The sequence below is a fragment of the Mus caroli genome, unplaced genomic scaffold (assembly GCF_978045245.1).
Source record: "Mus caroli unplaced genomic scaffold, Mus_caroli_1 scaffold_3, whole genome shotgun sequence".
Taxonomy (NCBI): Eukaryota; Metazoa; Chordata; class Mammalia; order Rodentia; family Muridae; genus Mus; species Mus caroli.
In genome coordinates, this window is record NW_028227258.1 from 6,454,791 (window position 1) to 6,482,497 (window position 27,707).

Below are 27,707 nucleotides of genomic sequence, written 5' to 3' on the forward strand. Positions count from 1 at the left end.
TGCTGAACTTCTGGTCCCTAGAAAGTGAGCTCACCTGGGAAGCCAAGGGCTTTATCACCTGATTCCCTTGGATAGATTCTGTGACCCTGCTGTCTTCCCCAAGATTCCCTCTAGCATCGCAGCTGTCTAGGTTCAAGTTCAACTCTGAGTGTTGTGTTTACCATTAATGTTCTGCCTAATAGACTCTGGGCCCTTCCATCTCAATTGAGGCTCCTACCGCTCGCTCCACTTCCATCCTTTGTTTGCAAGCCCTCTATCTGTACCAAGTGGACTCCTACACGTGTTTCACTGCCTTACTTCGTCTGCTCCAGAGTACCCTCAATGCTGAGCTTCCATGACGGTATAGCCTTCACCCTTAGAAAGACGGAACAAGTGAACGACAATGCAGAGTCTGCTTTGGCTCTCTGCTGTCTCCTGGACTCAGAAGTGCACATCTTACCCTGGTACTCATGGTGGCTCATTGTAGTTATCACTTATGCTTGTAGCTTTCCTTCTGTGTTCTGCACGGTAAGAGAGACTGATTGGTTCCTAAGAACAAGCCATGTTTTCTTGTTTCTCCCATCTACAAAGATCTGCTCACATGTCTCTACCAATCAAAACGTGCATTTTATCAAGTTCTGTCTCAAGTATTGTATTCACACCCTTTCTCGCCCCAGACAGATGCAGGTACGCCAGCTCTTTCTCTTTGCACAACACCCAGGGGACATGCTCTTAGGCGATTTGCTGTGCGATCTTTCCCTCTTCTGGGGCTTAAAATTTCTAATTTACATTGTGAAGTTTTCTGTGGATAGAAACCACTAAATACCGACTCAGAAGTGTGAGGTGGGAATGAAGCTGGGTCAGCCAGGATGGGAAGGAGTTATGAATTTCTTTCAACTGTTTGCTGCGTGCCTGTGTGACTGAAGGTGTCATACTATGCAGAAGGCATGGATACAAAGAGTGATGTGACAAGGCACATCCCAGAGCTTCAGGAACTGGGAAGCATGTGAGAGAAAAAGAATTGCTATAATTATGCTCTGAGGAAAGTGCAGTAACAATGCCTTTAGAGCAGAGAGGGAGGAGGGTGGGGCTTCTTATCTCTGCTGGGGCTGGCAGGTCGGTGGTGAAAGGCTGGTGATAGGGCAGGATCTGGGGGATTAGGAAAGTGGCCTCTGGATGAAAATGTCTGAGTTGAGGTTTTCAACTGAACAGGAGTATGCAAAGGTAAGGAAGAGGAAGAGGAAGGCTAGAAGAGTATAGGAACTCTGCCTGCTCCCTGCCACTGGCACAGAAAGGCCACCCGCTTGACAAATGACGGCTTTTTTCCCCCTGCTCTGGCTGAAATATCCTAAAAGGTAGAATCCTTTGATTCTTCTGAGAGAGAAAGAAAGGGGTGCCCCGCCCCTGGTGCGTGAGCTGGAGGTCATTCACTCTCCTTGTCTTTCTTCTCCACTGTTTTGCAGAGGAAGCCCGTGATTGTGGTGAGCTTCATAGCCCTGTGCATCTTGCTGCTAGCCATGCGCCTTGTCAATGATGCGACTTTCCCTTTGCTCCTGAACTGCTTTGGACAGCCTAAGACCAAATGGATCCCTTTGCCCTACACATTCAGGCAGCCTCTTCGAACTCACTATGGATACATAAATGTGAGGACCCAAGAGGTAAGACCTGAGAGGGTTACCTAGGAGGGTAACCATGGCAACTGTTTTCCAGTAGGAGCAAGATGGCTTCCGAGTCATCACATGTACCTGTCCTGTACCAATGAGAATTTTTTGGGTCCCTGACAACATTTTCTGTTTTCTTATTCTTAGATACTTCTGACACATGTCTGAAATCTTTCACTCCCTCTCACATCAATCCGCCAAATCACTGGCTTCCCATGGAGCTGGGGAAGCAATTACCTGTTTTCCTGGTGGTTTGAAGCTTAACATGCATAGCTTTCCGTTTAGATGCTCTGATCAGTGGCCACCGGTTGGAGAACTGGCTGGCTTTATTTCCTGTAGGTCACCTAGTTGGGGACAGCTCATTATAGAACCTGAGAAAAGCATTTGTCTCTTTATAACTCTGTAATCCTTAGACCTGCAGCAAAAAAAAAAAAAAAAAAGCCAAGCTGAATTTTAACATTGGCAGTGGCTGCAGAGATAATGGGATTTAACACCTTTCCACATTTAAAAGGGTTAAAACCATTTAAACCCTGCAATCTCTGAACTTTTAAATCTTCATAGCCAATTGGTGTCCCAAGAGAGAGAAAGTAGTTGAATATTGGTAGCTAGGAAGAGTACCTTAGGCTAGAAGTGTGTGCTTGTGTGTGTGAGTGCATGTGTGTATGCATGTGTGTATGTATGTGTGTATTTGTATGTATGTGTATGCATGTTTGTGTGTGTTTGTGTGTGTGTGTATGTGTGTGCATGTGGAAGCCAGGAGACAACCTTGGTCAGTTTTAGGATGAGATCCGAAGGCACTGTCCACTTTTTATATTGTTTTGAGTTTGAGATGAGTTGTCTCATTGGTATAGAATTCACCAAATATGGCAGGCTGGCTGACAAGGGAGTTCCAGAATCCAGCTCTTCCTGCTGCCCCAAAGCTCGGGTCCCAAGTATGTGCAACCAAGCCAGGCTTTTTGCTTGCTTATTTGTTTGTTTGAGAATTTTATACATGTACATATGTTTTGATCACATCCACTCCAACTTGATGTATCCTTTTAAGAACTCACTGAGTACTGTTGGCTTGATCAGGTGTACACCATACCTCTGTGTGTTCTTGTGTAAAGTGGCCCTATTACATTCAGAAAGCACTGTTCACAGATGTCCATCTGACTTTTTTTTTTAGTGTGAATTCTTGGGAATTACACCTTAGATGCACATGCTCAGTTGAAAAGTATTTACTGACTAAGCCAAATTCCCCATCTCTGTCTTCAGAGTTTTACCAGCAAACATCTCTCACAGAAAGTATAATAGGGGGAAAATCCCTCAAAAGCATAGCGAAGCACTCAGAGGGAGTGAGACTGTGTGCACAGACATTTCCATGTGATGGGGTGAGTATGAGACACACCAGTGTTGGTGCAAAGTCCAAGGCTGTTTAAAGTTGTTGGTGACAAAGGTACACTGTGTCATGCCACACAGGAGAATTTGGTAACAGTATCCTGGTGGAGAACTCTTCTGTAAATAGTGGAGAGGGGTGGTGTCACACAGCTCCTTTGTGGCCAGTGGCTTGCATGAGAAGTTGGTTTCTGTGCACTTCACTCTGTATTTCTGTATCTCCTGGATTTATAGACTGTTTATTAAACCTTTATGGCTAAGGGAGGCACCATTAATAATATATAAATTCCTCAGTCTTTCTTGGTGTGTATCCTCTAATTGGTTTTAAATTAACTTTTGGAAGTCTGTTGCTTGAATTTGTTGAGTGTCCTGATAAATTGATTACCTGTATTAAAATGTGTCTTTTAGAGAAGAGCTTGCCTCCCTCCTGTCTCTCCTCACTTTTATGTCTAGCTGTCACTTAATATTCTATAACTCTGCAGTATGGGTTAATCATTTCACAAGTGCCTGTCACAGGCTGAAGATGGAACACGTGGATAAAGTATTCCGTGAATTTACACTCACGAGAAACATGCCACTAGATAGTAAAGCCCCTTGATTTCTCTAAATATTTGTGAATCAAATTTTGGAGTAGTCCCAGCCACTTCCTCCTGTTGACATAGTTTCCTTCCTACCTTTGCTCTCATGATGCACTGTCCCCCCTTAAACCAGGAGTCAAAATAAATCCTTTGTCTCTTAAATTTCATATTTTCAGTTATTTGGTAACAGCTTTGAGAAAAAGTATCTAAAACAGTCCTGGTGTCATGCAAAGCTACAATTGAATAAGTTATTATGCTTTACTTATGGTAGCCTGTACATTGATGTGGGTGTCAGTCAGACTCTTTATGAGGGGGCAGCAAAGAGGGCTGCTTCCCTTTCTGCACCTTCACAGGGTCTCAAGATGTTCATTGCCCTCCCTCTCTCAGTTCTCTGACTTTGGTCCCTGAAGACCTTGTCATCCTCTCCTGTACTGAACGCACTCATCGCATGGCAGGACTCTGCAGAGGCCATCATTTAGAAGGAACCAGTGTGCAGCTGTCTCTGTGTGAGTGTGGCTCTCACAAGGGCATAGGTAATGTCCTGAGGTCAGAGACTCGCAGAAGAGGACGAAAGCCACCACATTCTGATGCCCTCCCAGCTCTTTTCCAACCAGGGTAAACTGAAGCTCCTATTGTTGAGTGCAAGGGGGTCTTAGAGGTGAGATGAGTCCCAGTAACTGGAAGAAGGCTGAGTTCTGAAGTCTCTGCTGCTCACTGAGCATGCAGTTCTTGCCAGCACTATGATGGTGTTGGCTGCTCCCACTCTGAGGGAGCACCAGGCTGCAGAAGGGACTGGAATGATGTGGATGTTGCAGCTGTGTCCCCTGTACCCCATAGATGGCTCATAACTTCTCAGGCTCCTCTACCATCTCATCGCTATCCACAGTGCTACCTCACTGGTAGAAGGGTGTATAGTGCACTATTGAGACAGGACAGGAACTCAAGCAAGACCCGAAGCAGCAACCACTACTTACTGGTTTGCTTTCCAGCTTGCTCAGCCTGCCTTCTTTACAGCTCAGCCAGGCTCTGCCCTCCCTAGGATGGCTGCTGCCCACACACTTCCTACCAGTCACCAATCAGCAGTCTTTCACAGATATTGCCACAGGCCAATCTGACCTGGGCCATTCTTGAATTGAGGTTCCCTGTTTCCAGGTAGTTGTGTCAGATTGACAATAGAAACAGCACTATTGACTTCTTACCAACTCGACACATGCACTTAACATTGTCCAAACATAACCTTCTGAAAGAGCTGTTCTATGATATTTGGTCAGAGTGTTATCAATTGACATTGAACGTGATTTTATAAAGCATGTCACCCATGGGTGCTTTAAAATCTCACGCACATGTTTAAGGGGCGGAGCAAGCAACCAGTTGACAGGGAGCAAACATAATGAAGCAGAAAGGAGGGACACTGAGTTAAGGGTATTTAACAGTGACGAAGGGAGGGAGCTTTTCCCTGCTGGATGTCTTTGGAGTAGGGAGGTCACCTGGGTGTTTTCTCCACAGCATCTGGCTCTTGAATCTCTTGAATCTGGTTATTTGAACATCTGGGATTTTGTTGTAAAAATAACTAGATAGAGCAGGGGTCAAGGATCTTGATAGGTCAGGATTTGTCTCAGCCTATCCTTGCTCTTTCTGTAGAGATCATGGTAAATGAGGGGGAAAGAGATGTTCTCTGTGGCTGGATTCTGATCTAGTTTCCTGCCACTGTGGTGGGCTTTTTTTCATGTAGTGTGACATGGTAGGGAGCCATTCCCCGGGGAAAGCCACCTATATAGACCTTTCCCATTGGCTGCTTAAGAAGCAAGCACTGATGACCACAGGAGGAGGTCGCATGGCATTTCTGGTTACCAGTTTCATGGCAGACATCTTCCCCAGAGGTGATAAGAGAACCAGAATGTGGTAGAGTTGGGAGGAAGGCTGGGGAAGGGAAGACTGCCCTTTCCCATGATGCTCAGGGAGAAGTCCAGGCATCAGAACGCAGCAGCCAAGAACAGGACTGTGCTTTCAGTCTCTTACTGATTTAACGAGGCAGAAGTGCCTCTCTTTAATCACACAGACTCTTAGCCTCAAGTAGACAAAATATGAATACTTTGTATCAGTTCCTGTGACAGACAGGCCCTGCTGGTCTAGTTAGAGATGCACATAACATATTGATGGTGCAATAGAATTTCCTAAATTGTGGTTATTGTAACAATTAAGGAACAAAGCTGACTTTCTTGGCAATAAAAGAACATGCTCACCACATTCAAATAAATGTGTGCTTGTAACTAAGGCAGGCGGGAATGGGTGTTTTATGCTTGGGTATATAGGCTTTAGATTTTACATAAGTATATGGAGAGCAATTATATGCAAATGTATTCTCTCAAAACTTTAAACTGATCAACTTAATTGTTAGTTAAAATTTGAGGACTCCCATTTGTGTAATGGTAAATAACAAGTAATTTCAGCTCTTAAGTTGCTTTACAGAAAGAAACAAATTAATGCATACTAAAGATTACTTATTTGACACGTACACATTAGATTTGCCGTTTTAAACATTATCATTTTTCCAATGGCTCGAGGGCTTGTATTTGTTCAGTGCAAGAAGTATGATTTTATTTCTCACACAGGTTGTGAGATAGCAACGCTCAGGCAAAAAACACATTTCAAGACAATACATAACTAAATGCAATCTAGAGGGTTGACATCTCTGAGGGTTGAGATAACTCCAGGGCAATTTTGTGGCATATGAGACAGGTACCATGATGCTTAGTTTTAATTGTTAACTTGACAGAATCTGGAATCACCCATGAAGACAGTCTCCGTGAGGGACCGTGAAGATTGTGCTGATGGGTGGCCATGCCTGTTTTCCTGTTTGGGTTCACTCAGATGGGAAAACCTGATGTCCACACCGAAGATGGACAGCAACATTTCATTGGCTGGGCCCTGGACTTGATGTATAAATTCATCCTTTCTCTGGCCTTGACTGAGCATGCACTGTGAATATTGGGCTGCATATATGCCTCAACTCTGGGGTGCCCAAACACTGCTAGCAAGCTGCTCAGGGGCGCCGAACACAGTCCATGATAGGGAGCCCTTGCCTGTTTTTTTTTTTTCCCCGATGAGAAACAGCTGGCTCTGGGGTGGCTGCTGTGGTTCCCTGTCTCTTGTGTACCCAGACACCACTGGGGATTGAGGGGGGTTGGGAATGGGTCTGTTGGTCTGCGCTTTTCCTAAGTGTCAGGCAGGAAGTGGACAGGGGTCAAGCCCAGTGACCACACAGCTGTCCCTTTGATTCATGCTCTGTTCTGTGACCTTAACATGGAAAAAGCACCTTATGCCAAGGGGTCCAGAAAGGATGCATAATGCTATCATTTTCCAGAGATGGAAATTAAATTCACACTGGGTAACACCAGGGCCAGTCTGAGTGGAGTCAGTTATCATCTGCATTAGTTATGGAAATATTGACTCTAGCTATGCAGTTACACAGATTATGGGAGATGAAGATGGTTATCATGACCTAGGATGTGATGAGATCCTTGGAAAGGGAAAGGTCACATTTGTACTTACGAGCAGTAGTCCATATATACAGAGCATATGAATATGTGTGTGTGTATCCATACTCATTATCCACACGCATATCTGCAATACATTCGTGAACCTGCACTTATGGAGTGATTTCCACTTTCCTAAATAAAAACACGTGTTGTACGGGCTCATCCACACTACTTGATGGTTAAATCATGTAAGTTAGCCTGTTGGGTATAGGTAGTGCCTCGTGTGCCTACCTACCTATTACTTCTCCTCTGTTATGGTCAGCTCTTGCCTGCTGACCAGAGAGCTGACCATTAATTCAGATGACTGATTGGAAAATGAAGCCATTGGCCCAAGGCTCAAGAAGAACCAATCTGAGCCATTTACAGATTTTCATTGTATTTTTCTTTGTAACACTGTTGACCAGAGCTGTGTTTTCTTGGGGGTGGTAGAATATTTGGAATATGAGTCTCTGGAAATCTTATCATCTCCCCAGAGAGAGCGAGACCGAAACTCTGAGAGCAGCAGAAATATGTTGTAGAAGAACCTTGAAGCCTGAGATGAAATTCTAGGTCCAGAGCACAGCCAAGCAGGAAGCCAGCCTCCCCAGTCCTGTGACTTATGTACAGAAACCAATAAACTTTGTTTTCTACTTTGGCTCTTTTTGTTGTCGGCAGCCAAGAGGTGTAGCAATGCCTTGTTGTTTTCTAACTTCCCCAGAACCCTGTAGCTCATGTTTGAATAAGTTGCCCCCTGGAGGAGGACAGCAGCCATCTTTCAAAGTCTGAACTCTCAAACCTGTTGGGAGGCCGAGCACCAGAAGCCATCCGTCAGCCATCGTCGGTCAGCTGGGTGGCCTCAGGATGTGCACTGTGGCCTCTGTGCCTAGGGGCATGTTGCTTCCTTGACACAATGATCCTGGAGGGAAGAGAATAAAGACTGCCGAGCCAGACAGCATCTGGACAAGCCTGACCACTTACTGCCTCTCTGGCCATACATACCCAGCTGATAAATCATGCAGTCATAATATAATTAGCAGGTAAAATGGTCTGTATTGCTGAGGCAACAGAAACCCCTAGAGATTGATGCTCACTTACATATCGCATCTGTTATGGATGAAAGATCCATTAGTACCATGGTTTTTAATATAGTAATTGTTTCTCTGGGAAGATAGAAGGGAATTTTATTCATTACTGATCTTTAGGTAGAAAAATGCTCATTTGCCAACTGTCATGTTACCATGCTTGAAAGGCACCTATTAGACATTCAAATATCGTATTTCATATTTCTTCATTTGTGGCAAACAAAGGAAAACAAAGCAATTCACCCCTCACAGATGCCTTGATTGGAGGATGGAAAACGTGACTGACCTGGGCTCCTGGTGGCATAAAACTCTTGTTTTCCTTGATTTGATCATCTGGCAAAGTAGCTTATACAGACAGAATGGATCAAATGGCATTTAAAGGACCACAGGTACTAGCCAACCAACACGATTTGATGAGAGCTTCTTTTATTCTACCCAAATATGCCAAAGATCTTAAAGAAGTTTGGAAGGAGAAATTCACCAAGGAAGAAACTCACATTCTGGGACAACACCATCAAGAGGTTGGTGACATCCAGGCTGTAATTGGTAAAGGCTGGCTGAGTCTCTTGCCTTGCATAACACAATCATTCCATAGTTGTTAAGAATTGTGAACATTTACATAATTGCAATTGAACAATTGTGTAAGTGTCTGGAAGACAATTTGTCACTAAGTAGATGACATTAAATTATGATTTCTCATTTTGCAGAATAATCTATGTGGAGGAAAACATCCAATTCTAAATATTTTGGTGCAAAAGTAACCACGCAGTTCCCAAGCCAAGAGCTGTCTGACAAAGCTTGGGAAATGTCACATGGGTTCAAATGGGCTTTTTCACTAATAGACAGTTCCCCTCTCCCACAGTGGCCATGATTTGAGTGGTGTCCTGAAGGCTTTCACCAGAGGGACTCACCACTGGGAGGCGCTGTGGAGCTTTGGGACACGGATCTCATGAAAGTCTTCAAGTTCTTGGGGTTCTGCTCTTGAAGGAGATTGCTAGCCCAGGTGTGCTCCTCCATTCCTACATCTTTGTGGCCATGCAGTGTGTAGTTTGCTCTGCTGAGGTGTACTGTTAGGGGCCCACATGTACCAGTCTTATATGGGAAGCTCCAAAATAAATAATTGTTTTCTAAAAGTTAGCTACCTTAAGCTTTGTATTATTGTAATATGAAGCTAGTGCACCAATCATCTAATACATATTGACCTCAAAGGAAAATGAAATTATGAATTGTGATCTGGTTATACATAGTTTAAGGTAATCTGACATCCTTCTGCTATAAGCCGGGACATGATGAATGAAATAAGAACACATTAGCTAATGCCCAGCAGCCGTTGCCTGAAGGAATGGGGCTCACGGGTACCAGCATCTTAGAGTGGAAAGGTGAGGAGAACCACAGGTGGTGTGGCTTCCTGGAGCTGTCTAGGGTGAAGTGAGGGGACTGGGAAGCATCAACTTGACAGGGCAGACAGTGAAGCCCTGAGATCCACCCCAGTCCATACACTTACCCAATGCCGGGGACTGAGAGTCTGCAAACAGCACAAGGACAGACAGACAAGGACAGACAGATAGGCGTGTTTCTTCTACATTTGCATTTTGGATAAGAATTATCTGTGAGAATTCAACGCTCTAGGCCCTGGTGGTCTCCAAGTTGGAACTTGACTATGTCCATTTTTCTAGCACCCCAGAAAACTGAGAGACCAACCCAGACCTGGCTCCTGGCCAGAGATAAACTGAGGCTAAGGACATTGAAAAGTCCGGTGGCCTGGACACAAGGGCTCCTCTGCCGCGCCGTCCAGACTCAGGCATGCATGAGAGCAGTGTTGCTTCCACCTCGTGTGCTGGAGAGCTGCTGTCATCTGATCCCAGAGTTTCCCCGCCCGGCTGTGGGTTTCCATAATTCACTAGGTGGTTGCTCTGGTGCCTTCTTCAAAGCTGATCAATTCTGAATTCTAGAATGCACCTGGTGACAGAAATAAATAATCCGGACCTGTGCCCAAAGTCTAAACGGATAAAGAATGAATCCAAGTTTGGGAAGCAAGAGTCTAGTAGGGAAAAAATATATATGTATATGTGTACACACGCACGCACACACGCACACACACGCGTGCGCCCAGAAATGACATGAATGTCCTTATAAACAAACACCACTGTTACAGTCAATGACAGCTTCTGTGTCCAGAAGTCCATAGTGAGGACAAACCCTTACTGATTTCACAAATTTTCCAAGGCTCAAGGTCACCTTGGTGACACTGTGTGGACAAAGGAAGTGACTGAGTTTTTACTGGTCAGCTTTTTCCGGGAAACCTCAGTTCATGAAGTTTCTAAGTTCATGGTCATGGCTGGATGTCCTACGTGCTAAGCCCTGGGTTTGTAAAGAATAAAATACTCCCTCTCCCCAAAGCTGGTAACCATTTATATAATGTTATCCCATAATAGGTCATAGAGTAACGTAATATGTGGAGGGTTATTTCAACTTTTCAAATTCAGATCTAGATTTTGGGACAGTACCTAAGAATATTAACTGTGGCATTTTAAGTCTCTGTTCTAAATCTGGTGTGATATTTTTTTCATAAACATTTAAAAAGTTTTTCCAGAAAAAAATATTTTAAAGCAATATCTATGCATGAAAACACTCTTGGAGGTATTTCTAACATCAGAACTGTAGTCTGTCTAGACAAATATATTATTCATAATACCTTAAAGTGAGTATTTTCGAGCTCTTTCTAATGATCTCCTTCAAAAAAATATGGAAAGTAGAAAAGTATAAGTTACAGTTTGCACCTGAGAAATACCACATGAACTATATGACTTGAGTTAACGTCAAGGTGACAAATGATGCCAGTAGGAAGTTACCTTGGGCAGATTTTGTAATGACAGCTCTTTACCTCAGGCCATTTTCTCAAAGGTGTTCCTGACTAATCATGAGACAAACGCGAGAGAAATCCAAACGAGGGGCATTCTACAAAACACATAGCCACTACCTTCCAAAGACTCATCAGGAACTGTCAACCTGCTGGGACCAGGAGGGTCCTAAAGAAGTACAGTCAAATTCAGCACACATCCTGACTGGGCTCCCGGAACCAAAACAGTAGGTCAGGACTAAGTACACTGGAACCTTGCCCTTCAGCCTAAATCAAGACTTTAACAGTTATTCAGTGCAGAATCATCACTGTGACGAATGTTTTCTATAGATACTGCCTGAGAAGCTGGGGGAGGGGCTTTTGTTAACTCTCAGCACTGTCTTTTCAAGGGTCAATCAAAAATTGCTAAAACCGGCTTAGATGGTGTGTGTGTTGTGTGTGTGCATACATGTGTGTATATGTACAAGAGTGTGTATGTGTGTTTGTGCGAGAGTGTGTGTGTGTGTGTGTGTGTGTGTGTGTGTGAGAGAGAGAGAGAGAGAGAGAGAGAGAGAGAGAGAGAGAGAGAGAGAGAATGTTCTCCTTACCCCTTCACCAGCTGCTGGGTCCACACTTGGCTATCACAGTGAGGCAGTGACGTTGGATGAAGTCCCCTGTGGTAGGCTGACTTAGAATCCTTTGGGCATAGACTCAGGAATGACTGAGCCAGCCATCCTTATGGATTCCTCTCTTCCCCCACATTGCCATTGTTTTCTTGGTGCTCGCTGGGTAAGCCTGGACCTTACTGCAGTTTTGATTTGCATTTCCATGATAGACAAGGATATTACTTTTCATACACTTATTGGCCATTTGTATTCCATTTTTATTCTTGTAACTTAATGTATGTATACCATGTTCTTAGATTATATCCATACCACGTGCCTCCTTCAAAATCTTTCTGAACTCCTACATGTGCCCATTAATTGGTGTTTAACTTCTGGAGTTCTTTGTTGAGTCTCCATATGAATTCGTTATTTGGTATACAATTGGTAACGACTCTTCCTCGTCCTGTGTCCTGTGCCCTTACCTCGCTGTCTTTCCCATGGCGGTGCAAAGCTTTTCCTTTCATACAGTGCCCTTTGTCAACTTTTACTCTCAGTTTTTGAGCTATGTGGGTCCTTTCCAGAAAATCGTTGCCTATGCTGTCTCTTAGGTCTTTGGTTCAGTTTGGACTGCTTGTCAAACAGTGTGAAAGATAGGGACCTGCATCTGTTCTTGAACATATGGGCATCTGTTTTCCTAACCCCATCTTCTTTTTCTTCAGTGCATGTGTTTAGCATCGTACTAGAAGCGTGTTCACAGCCCTGGGGATGTACCTCTAGGTCCTCTGCCTGATTCCTCTGGTGTCTGTCTGTGTGTGAGCCAGCAGCATGCTGGTTTTGGCCTCCTGCATTGCTCTTTCTGTTCAGGATTGTGTGGAGTCTTTGGGATCTTAGGAATTTGAGGGCTGCTTTTGCAATTCTACGAGGAATGCCATGGCGGTCAAGGATGCACACCAAGTCTGCACATTGCTTTTGGCATGGTAGCCATTTTCACAATTATCAATTCAAATCTACGAGGTGGGAGGACTTGCTACTGTCTTCCAGTGTCTTCTTCCTCTTCTTTCTCCAGTGCTTCGAAGTTTTCATTGTAGACATCTTTTTACGGCCTTGGTGAGACGTTTTCCACATGGTTTTGTTTGGTAGGTTTTAGTTTTATAGATGAGCTTTTTACACCCACACTTCTGACTTCGGAGACAGGTACTCTGGGACATGGGAGAGCTACTGTTCGTCACATGTTGGTCCTGCATTCTCAGTTTTTCTGAAAATATTTATCATAATGAGGATGTTTCTAATCGAGTCTGCAGGGATCTTAAAACATAGGTTCATGTCACCTGCAAAGATGATTTTACTCATTTCCTGTTTGCTCCAGTTTCCTTGCTCTTTTCTCTAATTGTAAGCTCTGTGTTGAAGGACGGTGGAGTGACCGGAAACTCTTGGCTCCTGCCTGGTTCTGCAGGGATCACTGTCACCTTCCCCATTTAGTTTGATGTTGGCTAAACGTTGGCTGGTTGGAGATGCGTTTACTATGCTGAGGTGTCTTTCCGGGTTTCTTGTATTCTTACTTTCTACCTGGAGTTTATCCTGAACTCATGCTGACCTCTGTCAAGGGCTTTGGGGGTCATGTGATTTCTGCTTCTGAACCTATGTATGTGCTACCTTGCATGTATTGATCTGCCTACACTAGACTTGCATCCTGTAATGAAACCATTTTAGTCATGGTTAAGACATTTTAAAAAATGTTGCTAAACTTCGTTGGCAAGTATTTTATTTAGATGGTTTGTATCAGAGTGATACTATACCTATAGAATGAGTTTGGCAGTGTGTTAGTTTCCTTTATCACAGCACATTGCCATGGTACAGTACTTAGACAAAACCAGCTTGTGGAGAAGTGCCTCTTTTGAGCCTACACTTGAAGGCCTAATACACTGTGGTGGGGGACAGCTTCAGGCTGTTGTTTTCACCTGACCACAGTCAGAAGGAGAGAGGGTATACATCAGTACTTAGCCCGCTTTCACTGTTTTACAGAGCCCAGGAAGTGGGCCTGCCCACAATTAAAATGGATCTTCCTACACTAATTAATGTAATCAAGATAATCCCTCACAAGCATGTGCAGAGGCCCACATCCCACGAGAGTCTATATCTTGTTAACAATTAAAACGAACAGTTGCAGGCAGCGGCCTTCCTTTCGGATTTTGGGGAATAGTTCAAAGCCCCGGTGTATTTCTTTAAAGATCTGGCAGACTCTTCAGGGAATCTATGCAGCTCTGGGGTTTTCTTTGCTGGAAGAATTTCACCATCTCAGTGTTATCGCTTACAGAGACGTGCTTAAGCTGCTATCCTCCTGGTTTAACTTCCATTGCTTATAGGTACCTAGGAACTCATCTCTTCTACTTTCTCAGCGTTTTGGAATATAGGTTTTTAGAGACTCCCTCATGGTCCTCTTGATTCTGTTTCTGTTGCAGTGCCCAAACTCCATCCTTAATTTTAATAAACTGGGTCATTTCCTTCTCTCTTTGGTTTGGTTGTGAGTTTATGGATTTGCTTATCTTTTCAAAGAACAAGATCTCTGTTTCATCGACTCCTTGTATTGTTATTTTTAGTCTCCATTTTATTCATTTCTTCTGCCATCCTTATTATTTATTTCTACCTAATAATTTGGCTTTTTCTTATTTTTATAAAAATCTGGAAATTTTTATAAAATTATATATTTGAAGTCTGTCTCTCCCCAGAAACACTCAGATCTCTGAACTCGGCATTTTTTCTGTGTCCCAGTGGTTCTGATAAAGTTGTGGTCTCATTTTCATTTGATTCTAGAACTTTATGGATACTCTTGGCTCACTCTCCAGTGACCCACTAACTATTTAACTGGGTATTATTCAGTCTCCAGGCATGTTTTTATTGTATTCCTTGCTGCTCACAACTACATTTATTCTACCAAGAGCTGAGAAACTACAAGAAATTATCTTGATTACTTTCTGTATTTGTTAAGGCTTCCTTTATGCTCTAAAACTTGATTTGTTTTACAGAAATGTTCATGGGCAGCTTGGAAAAAAATGTATGTAGCTGTTGGATCACTAGTCTAGAGAGATCTGTTAAGTCTACCTGATCTGTCATACAGTTTAAGGTTGAAGTTTCTATGTCAGATTTTTTTCTATATAATTTATTGATGAGAGTTAGATATTGAAGTCTTCTACTATTATTGCATATAAACTTAATTTGCATATTTTATTTAATAGTATCATTTTATTAAATTGGATACTTCAGCCTTTTATGCATGTCTTCTTAAATCACTGTGTCTTGTTATATAGATTTGGAACTTTGGACTGTTTAGGTATACAATCCCAGTTTTCAAAAGTGGTCTTTTTCCTTCTCATTTTCAACATTTGTTACATTGGCAAGAGGTTCCTAAGCATTAGTAATCAGTAGACAGTTTTACAGAGAGTCCTTCTGATCTTTGGTCATTCTGTGTAAAGCTGACTTTGTTATATTTACTATTTTAAGAAACTATTTTAAAAATTATTCTTCTAAAGTCATAGCTGTATGCATTAAATATTATTTAATGTATTTGATTCTCCTCTCAGAACTTATAAAATCATTACTTCTTTATTTTTCTAATTATCTTTTTTCATTTTCATACAATCATTCAGGTTGCTACAGAAAAATATAACCAACAAGATGTGTAGTCAAATTATGTATGTATGTCATGTACATGTAAATAGATATGCACATATATATAATTTGAGATCACGTGTATACACTGAAATCATGTAGGGGTAATGGTTAGTTTCTGATGGGGTAGACCAGCAAGACAGAGGCCTGCTGAACTTTCTGTTTTGAAATCAATGTCTACTGGACTTTCTTCTTGCTAAGAGAACTCAGTCTTTGTTCTCTTGGGCTTCTAATTGACTGGATACAGGCAGTCAACAGTATATAGAGTGTGGTCTAATTTACTCAAAGCCTATCAACTTAAATACTAATTTTATGTAAAAACCATATGAACAAAAGCTAAAGAACATCCAGAATAGCATTTGACCAAAACCTTTGCACTGTGATTTACTCAAACTAACCCCTGAGATGAATTGTCACAGCCCACAGTTCTTACATTGAGTCATGGGATTTGAAAGTCCATTGCACATTCTCCTCGGTTTATATAAAGTCACAATTTCATTTGTAAATGAGAAAATAGGCTACACTAGACAATTCTCAAGTCACATGTTCAAAGTGTCAGGGGCGAGTTTTGAACCTGCCTCCAGAGCATCAGTGAAGGCAGGGTGGAAGATAGAGATGTGGGGAAGAGGTAAGAGAGAGCTTACAAAGGCTAGCACCTTAGTCTGAAGTCTGGATTTTTTTTTTAACTAAGGGTTCAGCTGCCTGTCACTCTTCCCTATGGGTCTGTCTTATTTGCTTGTGTTGAACTCCTAAGCTCCATGGATCTTATATGCAGGAGTGCATTTTGTGGTGCCATTAGGAGCTATGATGAAGACCATAGCTGGGTCAACTATGTAACTCTACCTCTGTCCTTTCACAGTCCGGCAGAAATCACAGCTACCACGCCGTTCCTGCCCTGCTGATGATGAATTGACCTCCTGTGTCTCTCCCTACAGTTTTCAAAACCACTGGTGTTATTTTGCATTTTTAAAGTTCTGTTTAAAAAGCAGGGTGATTGTTAACTGTGTTCTTTCCCAGGTTGTTCCAAGACATTGGCCCCGAATTCCCTGAATTATTTGTCAGATGGGACAGCATTTTAGAGTGAAAATATCAGCTTTCCTAAATTAGAGAGCTGGTAGGATATGGCAGTCCGGCTTCTTGATTTTAAACTAGGTTGAGATTGATATCCTTTGGCAGGAATCTACTGAGGATCAAAGTGAAGCAGATTTTTAGGTGATAAGCTCTGAGCCAAAGGGCCCTACTGCTTACTATTGAAAGCCTGGTACCTCAAAGAGGCAAGTCTGTGCATCTTTGATATTCCTGGGAGCCAAATGAACACCGGCTGGCTTGACTGCCTTTAGTACCCCACAACTTTCTTGTTTTTCAGCGATTAGACTGTGGTCAATCAACTGTCCAAACCAGGGTGAACCTTCCAATTCTCCTTTTCATTAAATAAGGTGCACTGAGCCTGTTGTTGCTCTCCCCAGTTAGAGTCCAGGGATGGAGTTGCCTGACAGTGGCTGCTGTGCTTGTATAAAGTGCGTAGCCTTTACAGGCAGGCAGAATTCACAGCATCAGTAATAGCCACCATCGGATCTGCCTTAGCATATTCCTGCCAGTGGGAAGCATTTATTTCTTTCATTCTTTCTTTATTTTTTTGCTTGTAGCATGGAAGAAAGCATCTTAAATTCTGTAGGCTACATAATTGTGCCCACGAGCCTTCTCTTGCAATGCGTCCTGCCCCCATAACCGTTTTTCTCTGTAAGTGAAGTTAACTATGCAGAAAGCCAATTAGGAGAATTCGCTTAGGATTCTTTCCCTAACTGTCTCTTACAGTGCATTTGGCATTACTGCCAGACAAAGATGTTCAAAATATAGCAAAATGGTCTGTATCGGCCCTTCCACTTTCTACCTTCATGTGTTAGTTGCAAGTAGCAGTTTTCTATATGTAAAGATGGCACCATCTTTACATTTGGGAAGTAAGCTTAGTCCCCGAAGCCTAGTTCAATGGCCATTTCTGCTATAGGGATTTGTTTTATTTGCCTCCTTAGCAGTGGTGGGAAATATTTGCACACTTTTCATAATAATTAATGATTATCCACAGATATTTGTTTATTGTTGGTAGGTTTGTGTAAACAGTATAACGTCTACTGAATAATTCTGCTGTCTATGACATCTACCATTTTCCGTGGAGAACAGCCAATAAATGAAGCACAAAGAAGCTAAGCAGCTCACTGATGTCACAGAGCTGCCTTCTGTTGCTCATACCAGATAGACCTCCTCTTCACCAGGCTGGCTTTGTTGTTCTTTGATGATCATAATCTTAGCGGCAGCTTCCTGAGCGCCTCTCTGTGCCAAGGGCTCTGCTAAGTGCTTCAAGTGGAATGAAAGTCATGGCCAGCACTTTCTTGCCAGTGGATCAATCTTATTTACAAATGAGTAAGCACGGGGTCAAAAAAAATTAAGTAACTTACTCAAGGTTGGGTAACAGCATGAGGGTTCTGGGAAGTGTGACTTTTTTTTTCCATATTTCAAATCTAGTATCTAGTTGAAAATGAAATCTTGAGAAATTGTCTGGCTGACAGAGGCCATCTTTCAGCTACCAGTGATAGGGGAAGATTAACTCCATCTCCAGCACTTCAGACCATGATGGCTTGCATCCTGTTGGCAGTGTCTAATAGACATCCAAGATCCTAGTGCAAAGAAAATGTAGCTGTTAGATTCCCAATCCTCCATATATGATGGGGAAATGTAGTTGTTAGAGTCCCTGCCCTCCAATTCATGATGGGGCAGAAGCTGACAGGGGAAACTTCCTGCCAACCAATGATTCTCAAATAGCTGGTAATCCTGAGAGAGAAGCTGGCATTTTGAATGAGACCCTTGTGAACCTGACCATTGAATGTTCCGACTAAGGTGTGCTGTGGTCTCACCTGACCACTGGGGGGAGGTGGTGGATGAACAGCCATACAGCTTCCTCTCTTGAAGGATTACTTGTTCATGAATTCTGGGAAGAAGACTGAAAACGGAGTGGATTTTTGTCCCTCTGGTGATGAGCTGTTTCTGCTATGGAATATTGATGAGAAACTCATCAGGCAGACAGATGCCCAGAGAGCCATTTCCAGATGTGTTCCTGTTTATAGTCACTCTGTGGACATGCAGTCATCCAATGCTTCCCTCATCAAGGCGCTACGTAGTGAGCACGGGAGCCTTTGCCTTTGTTTCTGTCTCTGCAGCAACCTGTTTAAACCATGACAACTATTTCCTACATTCTCCGCAGTGTTCCACTTGCATGCTGGGCTAGATGGTCATTCTTCACCTTTACTGGTGAATCATTTAATCTGTTCACTGCCTGCAGGTAACAATTCTAACATGACAACATTTGAATCTATTAGAATCTTCATGTTTTCTTCCCGTTATCTTTTCACCTTCAGTGGATTAGAGCAGACCTCCCTCTTAGGAGCTCTACACTTTTTCTTGTAAAGGAATCAGGATGTATGGGTGTATGGGTGAGAGATAGAAACGGAAAACTAGCCACTTATTTGCAGAATAGGCTGGCTAGTGAAGAGTTACCATCCCACTTGCCATTGTGGTGTGCCTTTTCTGATCACTCCCCTGCTTTCATGGGGATGCCTGCTTAGAATATCACATGGAATTTTCTCCCTTAAGTGCTCGTGCCTGGAGTTTCCTGGAAGATTGATTGGAACGCAAGGATTTCAGTTCGTGGCCTCCTGTTAATCAGCTTAGATTTGTTAAAGTCATTAGTGCTATAAATTTCCTTGTAGTCTCAATTTCTCTTGCTCAGGGTTAATTCAGTTAGGTGTGGGCAGAATGCCTTCCACCAAGTAAGTGTTTTTAATGGAGCTTTTCCTGGTTAATGACAATGGGGACACCCAAAGGGAACTGGCACTTGGTTCAGAGCTCTGTGGGAGATGAGTGTGCTAGAGTGCTCTCCCTGGGAATCAGCCAGCAGCATAGAATTCATTTCTCTTCCCTGGAGTCTCAAGATTGGCTCCCCCACTACATCTACCTTTCTCTCTCTCTCCCCCCGCCCTGTGTTCTAATTCTGTAAACGGTCTTGGGATACTTAGAAAAATTGGGCAAAAGTTGCAATTGTTTGCCTTGAGTTTATCCCTCTGTGTTGGGACCAGAGGAGCTTCTTCATGCCCTCTGAAGTCACCTTCTGTGGAACAGAGCCCATACCACTTCCCTGAATAGAGGCAAGACCAGGATGAAGCCTTTCCACTAGGGCAGGGCTGATGATGTCCCTCTGGGCAGAGGAGGAGCTGGCTTTCAGGTGAGAACTTGTGTTGTGAGTCGGTCCACACATAGTCCCTGAGACCTCACAGGGTATGCCTCTGTCCACTTCTCCAGGCTTGTCTGTCTCTAAACCTTCCTGCTGCATTGTTCAAGGCTTAAACCATGCAGATTCACTCCGGATTAAACACAGAGCAGCCTGCCCTGTTCCTCCACTCTCTGACTCAGCACACTGACACGGCTCATCTCTCGGTCTTTTAGTAAGTGTCCCCTACCTCATGCCCCTGGTGTGCCCCTGTTCTGTGCTCAGCAGCTAGGATGGTTCTAGTACTTGACCAAAGAACCCTCTCCCCATCAAAGATCCCCAAGTTTGTGATGGGTTGATTATCCCTCCTCCTTTCTCCCTCCTCCCTTCTCTCATTTTTTTCCTGCCTTCCTTCACAAACCCCCACCCCCCACCCCCGGTCAGTGTCACATGTTCCCTGGGAGAGCCTTGCCAAGATACCTCGGATTCTGTGCACTTTGTTGCTGTCCTCCCTGCTTCTACTTCTCTTTGTTCTTCTCTTGTCTCCAAATATGGTTGATTCTTCTCAGAACTTCCTGAGAGAGTCACAGATTTACTGGGTGATCTGGGTCTCAGGAGTGGTGCCATTTGGGATGGCCCAGCTTCATCCTAAAGCAAGGCCATGGTATATTCAGTCACTTATGACTCTAGCTCTTCCAATGTGCTTCTCTCGATGACAGCTAGTTCTTCTCCGACTTTATTAGTTCATCCCAGAACGGTCTACATAGTTTTACTATTTGATAAAATACCTGCACCTACATGTAATCCTTAGGGTGTAGAAGACTTCTTCCCAGGACCTCTCTCAATGGAGAGAGATGGCTAAGGATTGTAACACTTGTTCAATGGTGTTTTCAAGAGACAAACACTGCCCAACACAATGTAGATGCTCCAGACATATTTATCAAACAAACAAGTATGCCTTACAATTATATATATACCCCAGCCTGCATTGGTGTCCACATGTCTCCAGTCATGTTGCAAGGAGAATGATTTATTCGTAATGAAAAATATTAATTTTATTGATCCAAAGGAGGATGTAAAATTGTTTTCCTCTTGCTTGCTATTTCCATTTTTTCCAATTTGGGCTAGCCAGCCGTGCCGCAGCTGAACGGATCCCATGGATTTTAATAAGGGCGCATGCTTCCAAGAAGGATAATAAGCAAGTATGGAGGACAGGGTCACATTCCCAGAGCCCTTCTGTCAGGAGGCCAAGATTAAAATGCGTGAGGCAGCCCAGAAGGCCAGGAGGAAGCTGTAATTTCTCACTGTGGATTTCCTCAGAGTGCCATTAGCTTGCCAAGGGGAGCGTAGGGTAGATTGCATTCACACAGGGGAAGCAAGGTAGAGCTGGGTAATACCGAACTCTTGGCATCATTTCAATTATGCATTGCAAGAATAGAACCTTGATCCCAGACATACTTCTCTGAATCATACAGACTTGCCAGACAGGTATTTCCATTGCTGGCGAATGTCCTCTCATTTTTCTCTGTAACTGAACCTCGGTCAGCCTAGAAGCCTCCAATTCTAAACAGCATCTTTTGTTATAACCCAGGCTATTGCTGTGCCATTTGGCTCTTTGTCATCGATGGAATCTCAGCACATTGGGAAACTTAGAACGTTCATACCCTCTGGACTTTAAAATGCCCCGAAATAATCATTGAGCTATTAAGCCCATTGTGTTGGTAAGGAGAATGAGGCATTAAAAAGTAGTTCAAAATAAAAAGAACTAAGGCCCAAACATCTCAGCTCCCTCCCTTGGTAAACACTGGTAAGAGGTAGTACACACACATATGAGGATGTTATCATTTATCAATAGTTATTGATGAGAGCAACATGAAGCAAGGGAAAAGTGAGCCCCATGGCCGAGTTCTAAAAGGACAGCAGCCAGAGGACTGACTCCAGGACCACACCCCCTGAGGCCGAGAGGCCATCCAACCTCCCTCTCCTCCCATGGGACTCCACAGCTGCCTTCCTCCACTGCTCTGTGGGTGACTGAAGGGAGTGCCCAGGATTCCAGCCTACCCAGTGCTGCCAGAGAACAGGCAATGGAGACTCACTTCTCACACATACAGGGACATCTGCTCATAGCTGGAGAGCTGACAGGTTCCCTTGCAGAGCCCAGCCTAGCTTCCAATCTTCAGACTCACCTACCTGGTTTCTGTATCTCTCCTTCATTGTTGCTTAGTCCAGGGTTAGGCTTCGGCCAGCTCGGGAGTATAGAGCATCACCCTGTCCCTTGTCACTCATGGCTGCCTGCCTGGCACTCTAGCTGCCTGGTCAGTAGCCAGATGCTGGCCTGGGAAGCCCTGGGGGACTCTAGAGTGTGAGACGCTGGTCTGGAAGGAGGTCTTTGTGAATTGTCTTAAGGCTAAGGGTTAAAAAGCAGGCTCTCATGATTTATGCCCTTGAGCTGTGCATCACTTGGTATTGGTTAGAAATTCGAACTTCTGGTCCTATCTAATTAAAATCTGCATTTTAACAAGAATTCCCGGGAATGTGTGTATTTGAGAAACCTTGGCCAACCAATGTTAACAAGACTGGCAGAATCTCAGGCTTGAGAGACGGTGGGGCTTTGACCCTTCTGTGTCTTTGTGTACTTGTGTGTATTAGGTTCCTGTGGAGGCAAGAGTGTGTTGGGGTGCATGTTGCACCATGTGTTGCATACATGTAGAGGCCACAGGAAGACTTGAAGTCTTCTTCCTCAGGAGCTGTCCATCACCTTGATGGCTGAGATGGGGTCTCTCCTTGCCCTGGACCTCACCCAGTGAACTGGCTGGTTTTATGTGTCAACTTGACACAAACTAGAGCCATCAGAAGGAAGGAGCCCCAGCTGAGGAAATACTTCCATGAGATCAAGCTTTAAGGTGTTTTCTCGATTAGCAATCAGTGGGGGAGGGCCCAACCCATTGTGGGTGAAGCCATGCTGGTGGTCCTGTCTGCGGTCTATAAGAAAGCAGGTTGAGCCAACCCCATGAAGCAAGCCAGTAGGCAACAGCACCCCACCATGGCCTCTGTATCAGCTCATGCTTCCGTGTTCCTGCCCTGTGTGAGTTCCTGTCCTGACTTCCTTCAGTAAGGATATATTGGAATATAGCAATATGGTTGAAGGAACAGCAATATGGTTGAAGGAACAGCAATATGGAAGTAAGAAAAACCAACCAAACCCCTTCACTTGCTCTTTGGTCATGGTGTTTCGTTGCACCAATAGAAACCCTAAGATACCAGGTATCTAGGCGGAGTGGCAGTGAGCACCAGAGTTCTTCCCGTCTCTGCTTCCCTAGCACTGGGGTTAGACGTGTGCGTCTCCATCCCTGACTTGTTTATCTGGGCGTTTGGGTCCTCATGCTTGCACAGCAAGCACTTTACCAGCCGTGTTACCTCCGAGCTCCCTTTCATGCACTTTGCAGCCTGAGGTATTTATAGGCTGTGTCTTTCTTTCTTGGCCTGGAGGTAGAGTGACTGGCCCCTCTCTCATCTCCACGGGGCTCTGCAAGGTGGCTCGTGTCTGGACCATCAAAGCAGCACTGTCAGCCTTTCTTCAAGTAGTGGCCAAGCCACAAGGTCCTCAGTGGACCAGCTACTGACTTCATTGTGCCTTACAGTCAGCAAAACCAGTAACCGCCCTGTGTGGAGCATTAACACAGGAGTCACACGTGATGCTGTGGCCATTAACTTGTTTATGGTTGGACTGCTATGCAAAGCCGAGGGAAAGTATGACTCTTTTAGGATTAATATATTGGACAGAATGTCTACCAGGAGAGGAGGCATTTGCTGATAAATAGAATTCTGCTGTTGATTTATTTAGTAATGGAGACTTGAAATTAGAGAAATCAGTGTGCGTGTGAAAGCCATTGTCATCTGGTTAATTATGTTTTGCCAGCAAGATGGGGAAACACTTTGTGCTCAGCGCAGCCAAATGCTTCCAGCCATAGTCCTGAATTGTAAATGACAGGCACCTAAGTGGGGATAAAGACAAGGCTCCTGGAATGCCACTTTCCTGGACCGATGTTGCCTCCGAGGCTTGACATCTCTGTCCACTGCTGTAACAGTGGGCTTTTTCAGTGGTGGTTTTTTGTTCATGAGGCATCAGTAACTACTGAAAGACCGTTGTCATAATGGTGAGAGATGAGGAATAGTAAGGAGGGCCAAGTGTGATGTGGTGACTTTGACAATGTAATGTCACTGTGAAGACACACCATGGCCACAGCAACTCTTATAAAGAAAATCTTTAATTGGGCTTGGAGTACAGTTCAGAGGTTTAGTCCATTATCCTCGTGGTGAGAAGCATGGTGGCGTGCAGGCAGACATGGTGCTGGACAAGGAGCTCAGAGTTCTATATCTTCATCCACAGGCAGCAGAGAGAGAGAGAGCCACTGGGCCTGACTTGGCTTTTGAACCCTTAAAGCCCACATTTCCTCCAACAAGACCACACCCACTCCAGCAAGGCCACACTTCCTAATCCTTTCAAATAGAGCCACTCTACCAATTCAAATATATCCGCTTGTAGGTGCCCTGTTTAGACCAACACACGTGGATACCAGTGACTTCTCTTCTGACAGGCACCTTCCTTTCTTCCAGTTCTGATGGGCCATCAAGGGGTTTCTCAGCATAATCTGTAATCTGTCTCTCCAGTCACCTCTGCAGGGGAGGGATTAGGATGGCAGACAGAATAATAGTCCTGTTCAGAGACTTTCCAGTTTGAATCCCTGGAACCAGTAAATATGTTCCCTTTCATGCCAAATGGGCTATTTCAGGGTTGGTGATACTAAGGGCATGGAAAAAGAAATTTTGTTCCCAGTTAGCCAAGCATGTCTGTGTAAGTTGAGGTTAGAGATAGGAGAGTCAGGAGGCCCTGCTGCCAGTTTTGAAGATGGACAAATGGGTCTTTAGCCAATGAACTGTGGAAGTTTCTAGAATCCAGAAAAGGCAAGAAACCAGATCATTCCCAGCAGTGTCCAGCAAGGTACATTTAGCAGATATGTCTTAAACTGCTCTAAGCTGTCTTGTTTGCCGCAAATGGGAATTATGCATGGAGCTAAGAGTTTCTCCTCCTTAGGCTGCTCCTGTAAAGAAAGGCTTGATCCATTATAAAGTCAGCTCAGTGACTCATCAACAACCATCTACGGTAATCAAGTGTCTCCTGCGTGTCTATCTGAGGCACTTGGAGTAGGGTGTGAGCAACATGGGATAAATTCCTCTTCTAACCCAGTGTCAGGAGATTGATAACTCCCAGAAGACAGACACTCATGATCCATAAGAGATGCACATGGAGGCTGGAGCCACTGCGTTCAGAAATTCTGCACTTAGGGATGGGAAGGGATGGAGAAGCCATGCAGATAGAGTGTTCTCACAAAAGACACTGCAGGATCACGTGATCTCATCAGGGAGGAAGCACAGGGTCAGAGAACAGCCAGCAGTGCTTACGTTGATGGGCACCTTGCCGTGAACTTCAAAGCATGACACAGATATTAGTCACTGTGGCTGTGTTCCCTCTGTGCATCTGTGAGCTATGAGCTCTTACTTTTGTATATGCTGAATGGGGAGAAAACAGCTATTGTCCAAAGATTCCAAGATATACAAGCCCAAGTTGAGTATTTTCATAGAATGTATGGGTCTGTGTGTCACAGTGATGGAACATCATTGTCTCTGTGGTCTATGAGGGATCTCCACAATACGAGTGGGGTTGTGTGGCCTCTTTCGTAGTAAAGAGAACATTCTGGGGTGGTAAAGTCAAGGGCATTGAGAAAGGCCACACAGCTGTGCTAGAGGAGAAGTCACCAAGTGATTAGACAACCTTGGCCCCTGCTTTGCAGGTGGAAGGGAGTGGGGCGGGGAGGGGCAGGTGCATTGGTTCTGCAGCCTTGTAAACAAGAAGTTCCCTGGTGGAGCCAGGCTCTGCCAGAGGAAGCAGTGAGGATATCTGGAATCTAATCTGGGCGCTGTCTTTCTAAGGCACAGGAGGAAATGGGCAGTTTCTAATTAAGGATGCTGAAGTGCTGCCCCTGGTAGGGTCACAGGTGAAGTGTGTCTCAGCTTTCTCTATGCTGAAGAGTCTGTGTGTAAGCAATACACATTTTTATTCTTACTAATTCAGGCTATCCTTTTAGATTATACACCCACAAATGAGTTCCTCCAGATTCTCTATAGTTCCTGTGATAAATGACGCCTCAGAGCTTTGCGAGCAGAGCAGCCTTCCCTTTCCTGCCTAGTGACAGAAGCGAAGTGGGCATCTCCAGCCATGTGCCTTCCTCACACCTCCCTCATGGCTGCTGCCTCTCAGCATGGAGCATCTATAAAGGGAAAGTGAAGGGTTGCTAAGCAGGATGGGAAACTCCCAATGTAGAGATGTGGGAAAAAAATAAAAAGGGTCAAATCAGTATGTGTTATGAGTTGCACAGAAGCCCGAATTCTAGAAAGCTCCGGAAAGTAGTCCAAGCCAGAAATAACCAGGCATGCAGCCAGGATGGAGAGCAGGAGGCGGTCTTTCGATCCCTGCTGTGTGTGCCACTGTCCTGTCCTCAAGGTCAGAAATCTCTGTCCCACTTCCTTCCAATCCAGATCTGTAGCAAAAGCCTGTGGAGTACAAAGAGGAGAGACAGTCCGTATGAGTGCTCCTATCTCCCAAGCCCTTTGAGAGTTTTTGCATTTTATTTGCTTAAAATACTGAAAGTGTGCCAGTGCCTTGGAATAGTATGGTTCCCTGGCATTCTGCCATAAAGGTGATCATGAAAAGTGGTTTAAGGCATTTGTGAGAATTGACTTTATGTGGTACAGTCTCTCATTCATCTAACCATCTGTCCATCTATCATCCTTCCATCTATCCCTACATCCACCCATCCATCCATCTACCCACACATCCATCCATCCATCCATCCAATCCACCCATCCATCCATCCATCCATCCATCCGAGGTATGGTAGCCACTAGATGCCAGACATTGAGCTAAGCAATGGACAGGAGCCAAGCATGGGACAAGACCTGTATTGAGCCTCCTGGACCTTGTTGATGTAATAGAAGCCAGTAAATATGTGAGTGAATCACACACAAGTGGTGAAGTGTTGTGGAGGATGCTGACATGGTGTTATGGTAGAGAAGCACATACAAGTTGCAGAAAGGTCTGGTTTGGAATCATGTTGCTTATGGAGAAGCCCTTCACCATCACGTTTCTGAATGTGCATTTCCTGTCTCCTCCCCTCCCTGCCTGTATCCACATCCTTTGTGCCCGAATCATTACTCTACGCCCTGAGTTGTTACTGACACCTGACACAGGTTTTCATTTACTTGGCCATCTGCCTTAGTCCATTTGTGTCTCTATCATGAGATATCTGAGGATGCCAGCAAACCGTGACGTTTACCCTGCTCACCATTCTGATGGCTGTGGGGTCTGATCAGCACAATGCAGACACCTAGAATGACATGCCAGATGAGGACAAAGGATGTCTGCTGAGGGCAGAATGGCCATGCTTGTGGAATGTGTCTGCTTCACATGACCACAAGCCTCTCCCCCCTCTGCACTCCCTCCTCTTTTCCCTAACACTCGCCCTGCCATGGAGTGGCTGTCATTCTAGAGCATCTTCTAACAAGCCTACTGAAAGATCACCTGATTGTTAGCCAATGGGATTTCATCTGCCTTATTCTTTACAGTCCAGAGCCTGTGACGTTTAGATGCTACTAACATGCAGAGAACCAAGGTGCAAGTGACTGTTGTCCAGCCACAAGGAAAGGACTTCTAACTGCATGGGGTTGCTTACTCCCAGAGCCTTATGCTCTCTGGATATGTAGCTTGAAGGACATATCCATTTCCCCCCATTCATCCACCCTTCCTGTCTGTCCATTTATCCATCTGCTCAGCTCTGGCAGCCTTTTCCGTTGTCTATTAAACTAACTTAATTGTCCTATTGATTCCTCTTAACTGATTCTAGTGTGTCTTTGACATATGCCCCTATGCATTTGTTTAAGAATAATTTTAAGAATATGTATGCAGATGTGTGTATACTTTCCTATGCCCATAAGTATGGAGGGGTGTTGCGGCCCGCCCGCGGTCCACAACACGAACGGTTCAACTGAGAATGGCAGTTCCCTGCAAAGAGAGGAATCTAGACGGGGAG

At 44.3% G+C, this 27,707-nt stretch overlaps 1 protein-coding gene across 9 annotated transcripts in view; it reads left to right on the top strand.

Moving 5' to 3' along the window:
• Window positions 1-27,707, top strand: part of St6galnac3 (ST6 N-acetylgalactosaminide alpha-2,6-sialyltransferase 3) — a 532,491-nt gene that overhangs the window by 209,371 nt on the left and 295,413 nt on the right. For 7 of the 9 annotated variants that reach the window (XM_021157895.2, XM_029475445.2, XM_029475442.2 and 4 more), the window contains one exon: window positions 1,443-1,637. In XM_021157895.2, coding sequence (XP_021013554.1) covers window positions 1,443-1,637 — 195 coding nt within the window. Of the gene's footprint in view, window positions 1-1,216; window positions 1,335-1,442; window positions 1,638-27,707 lie in introns of those variants that run through there. The other 2 variants (XM_029475447.2, XM_085835381.1) reach the window with 2 other exon arrangements.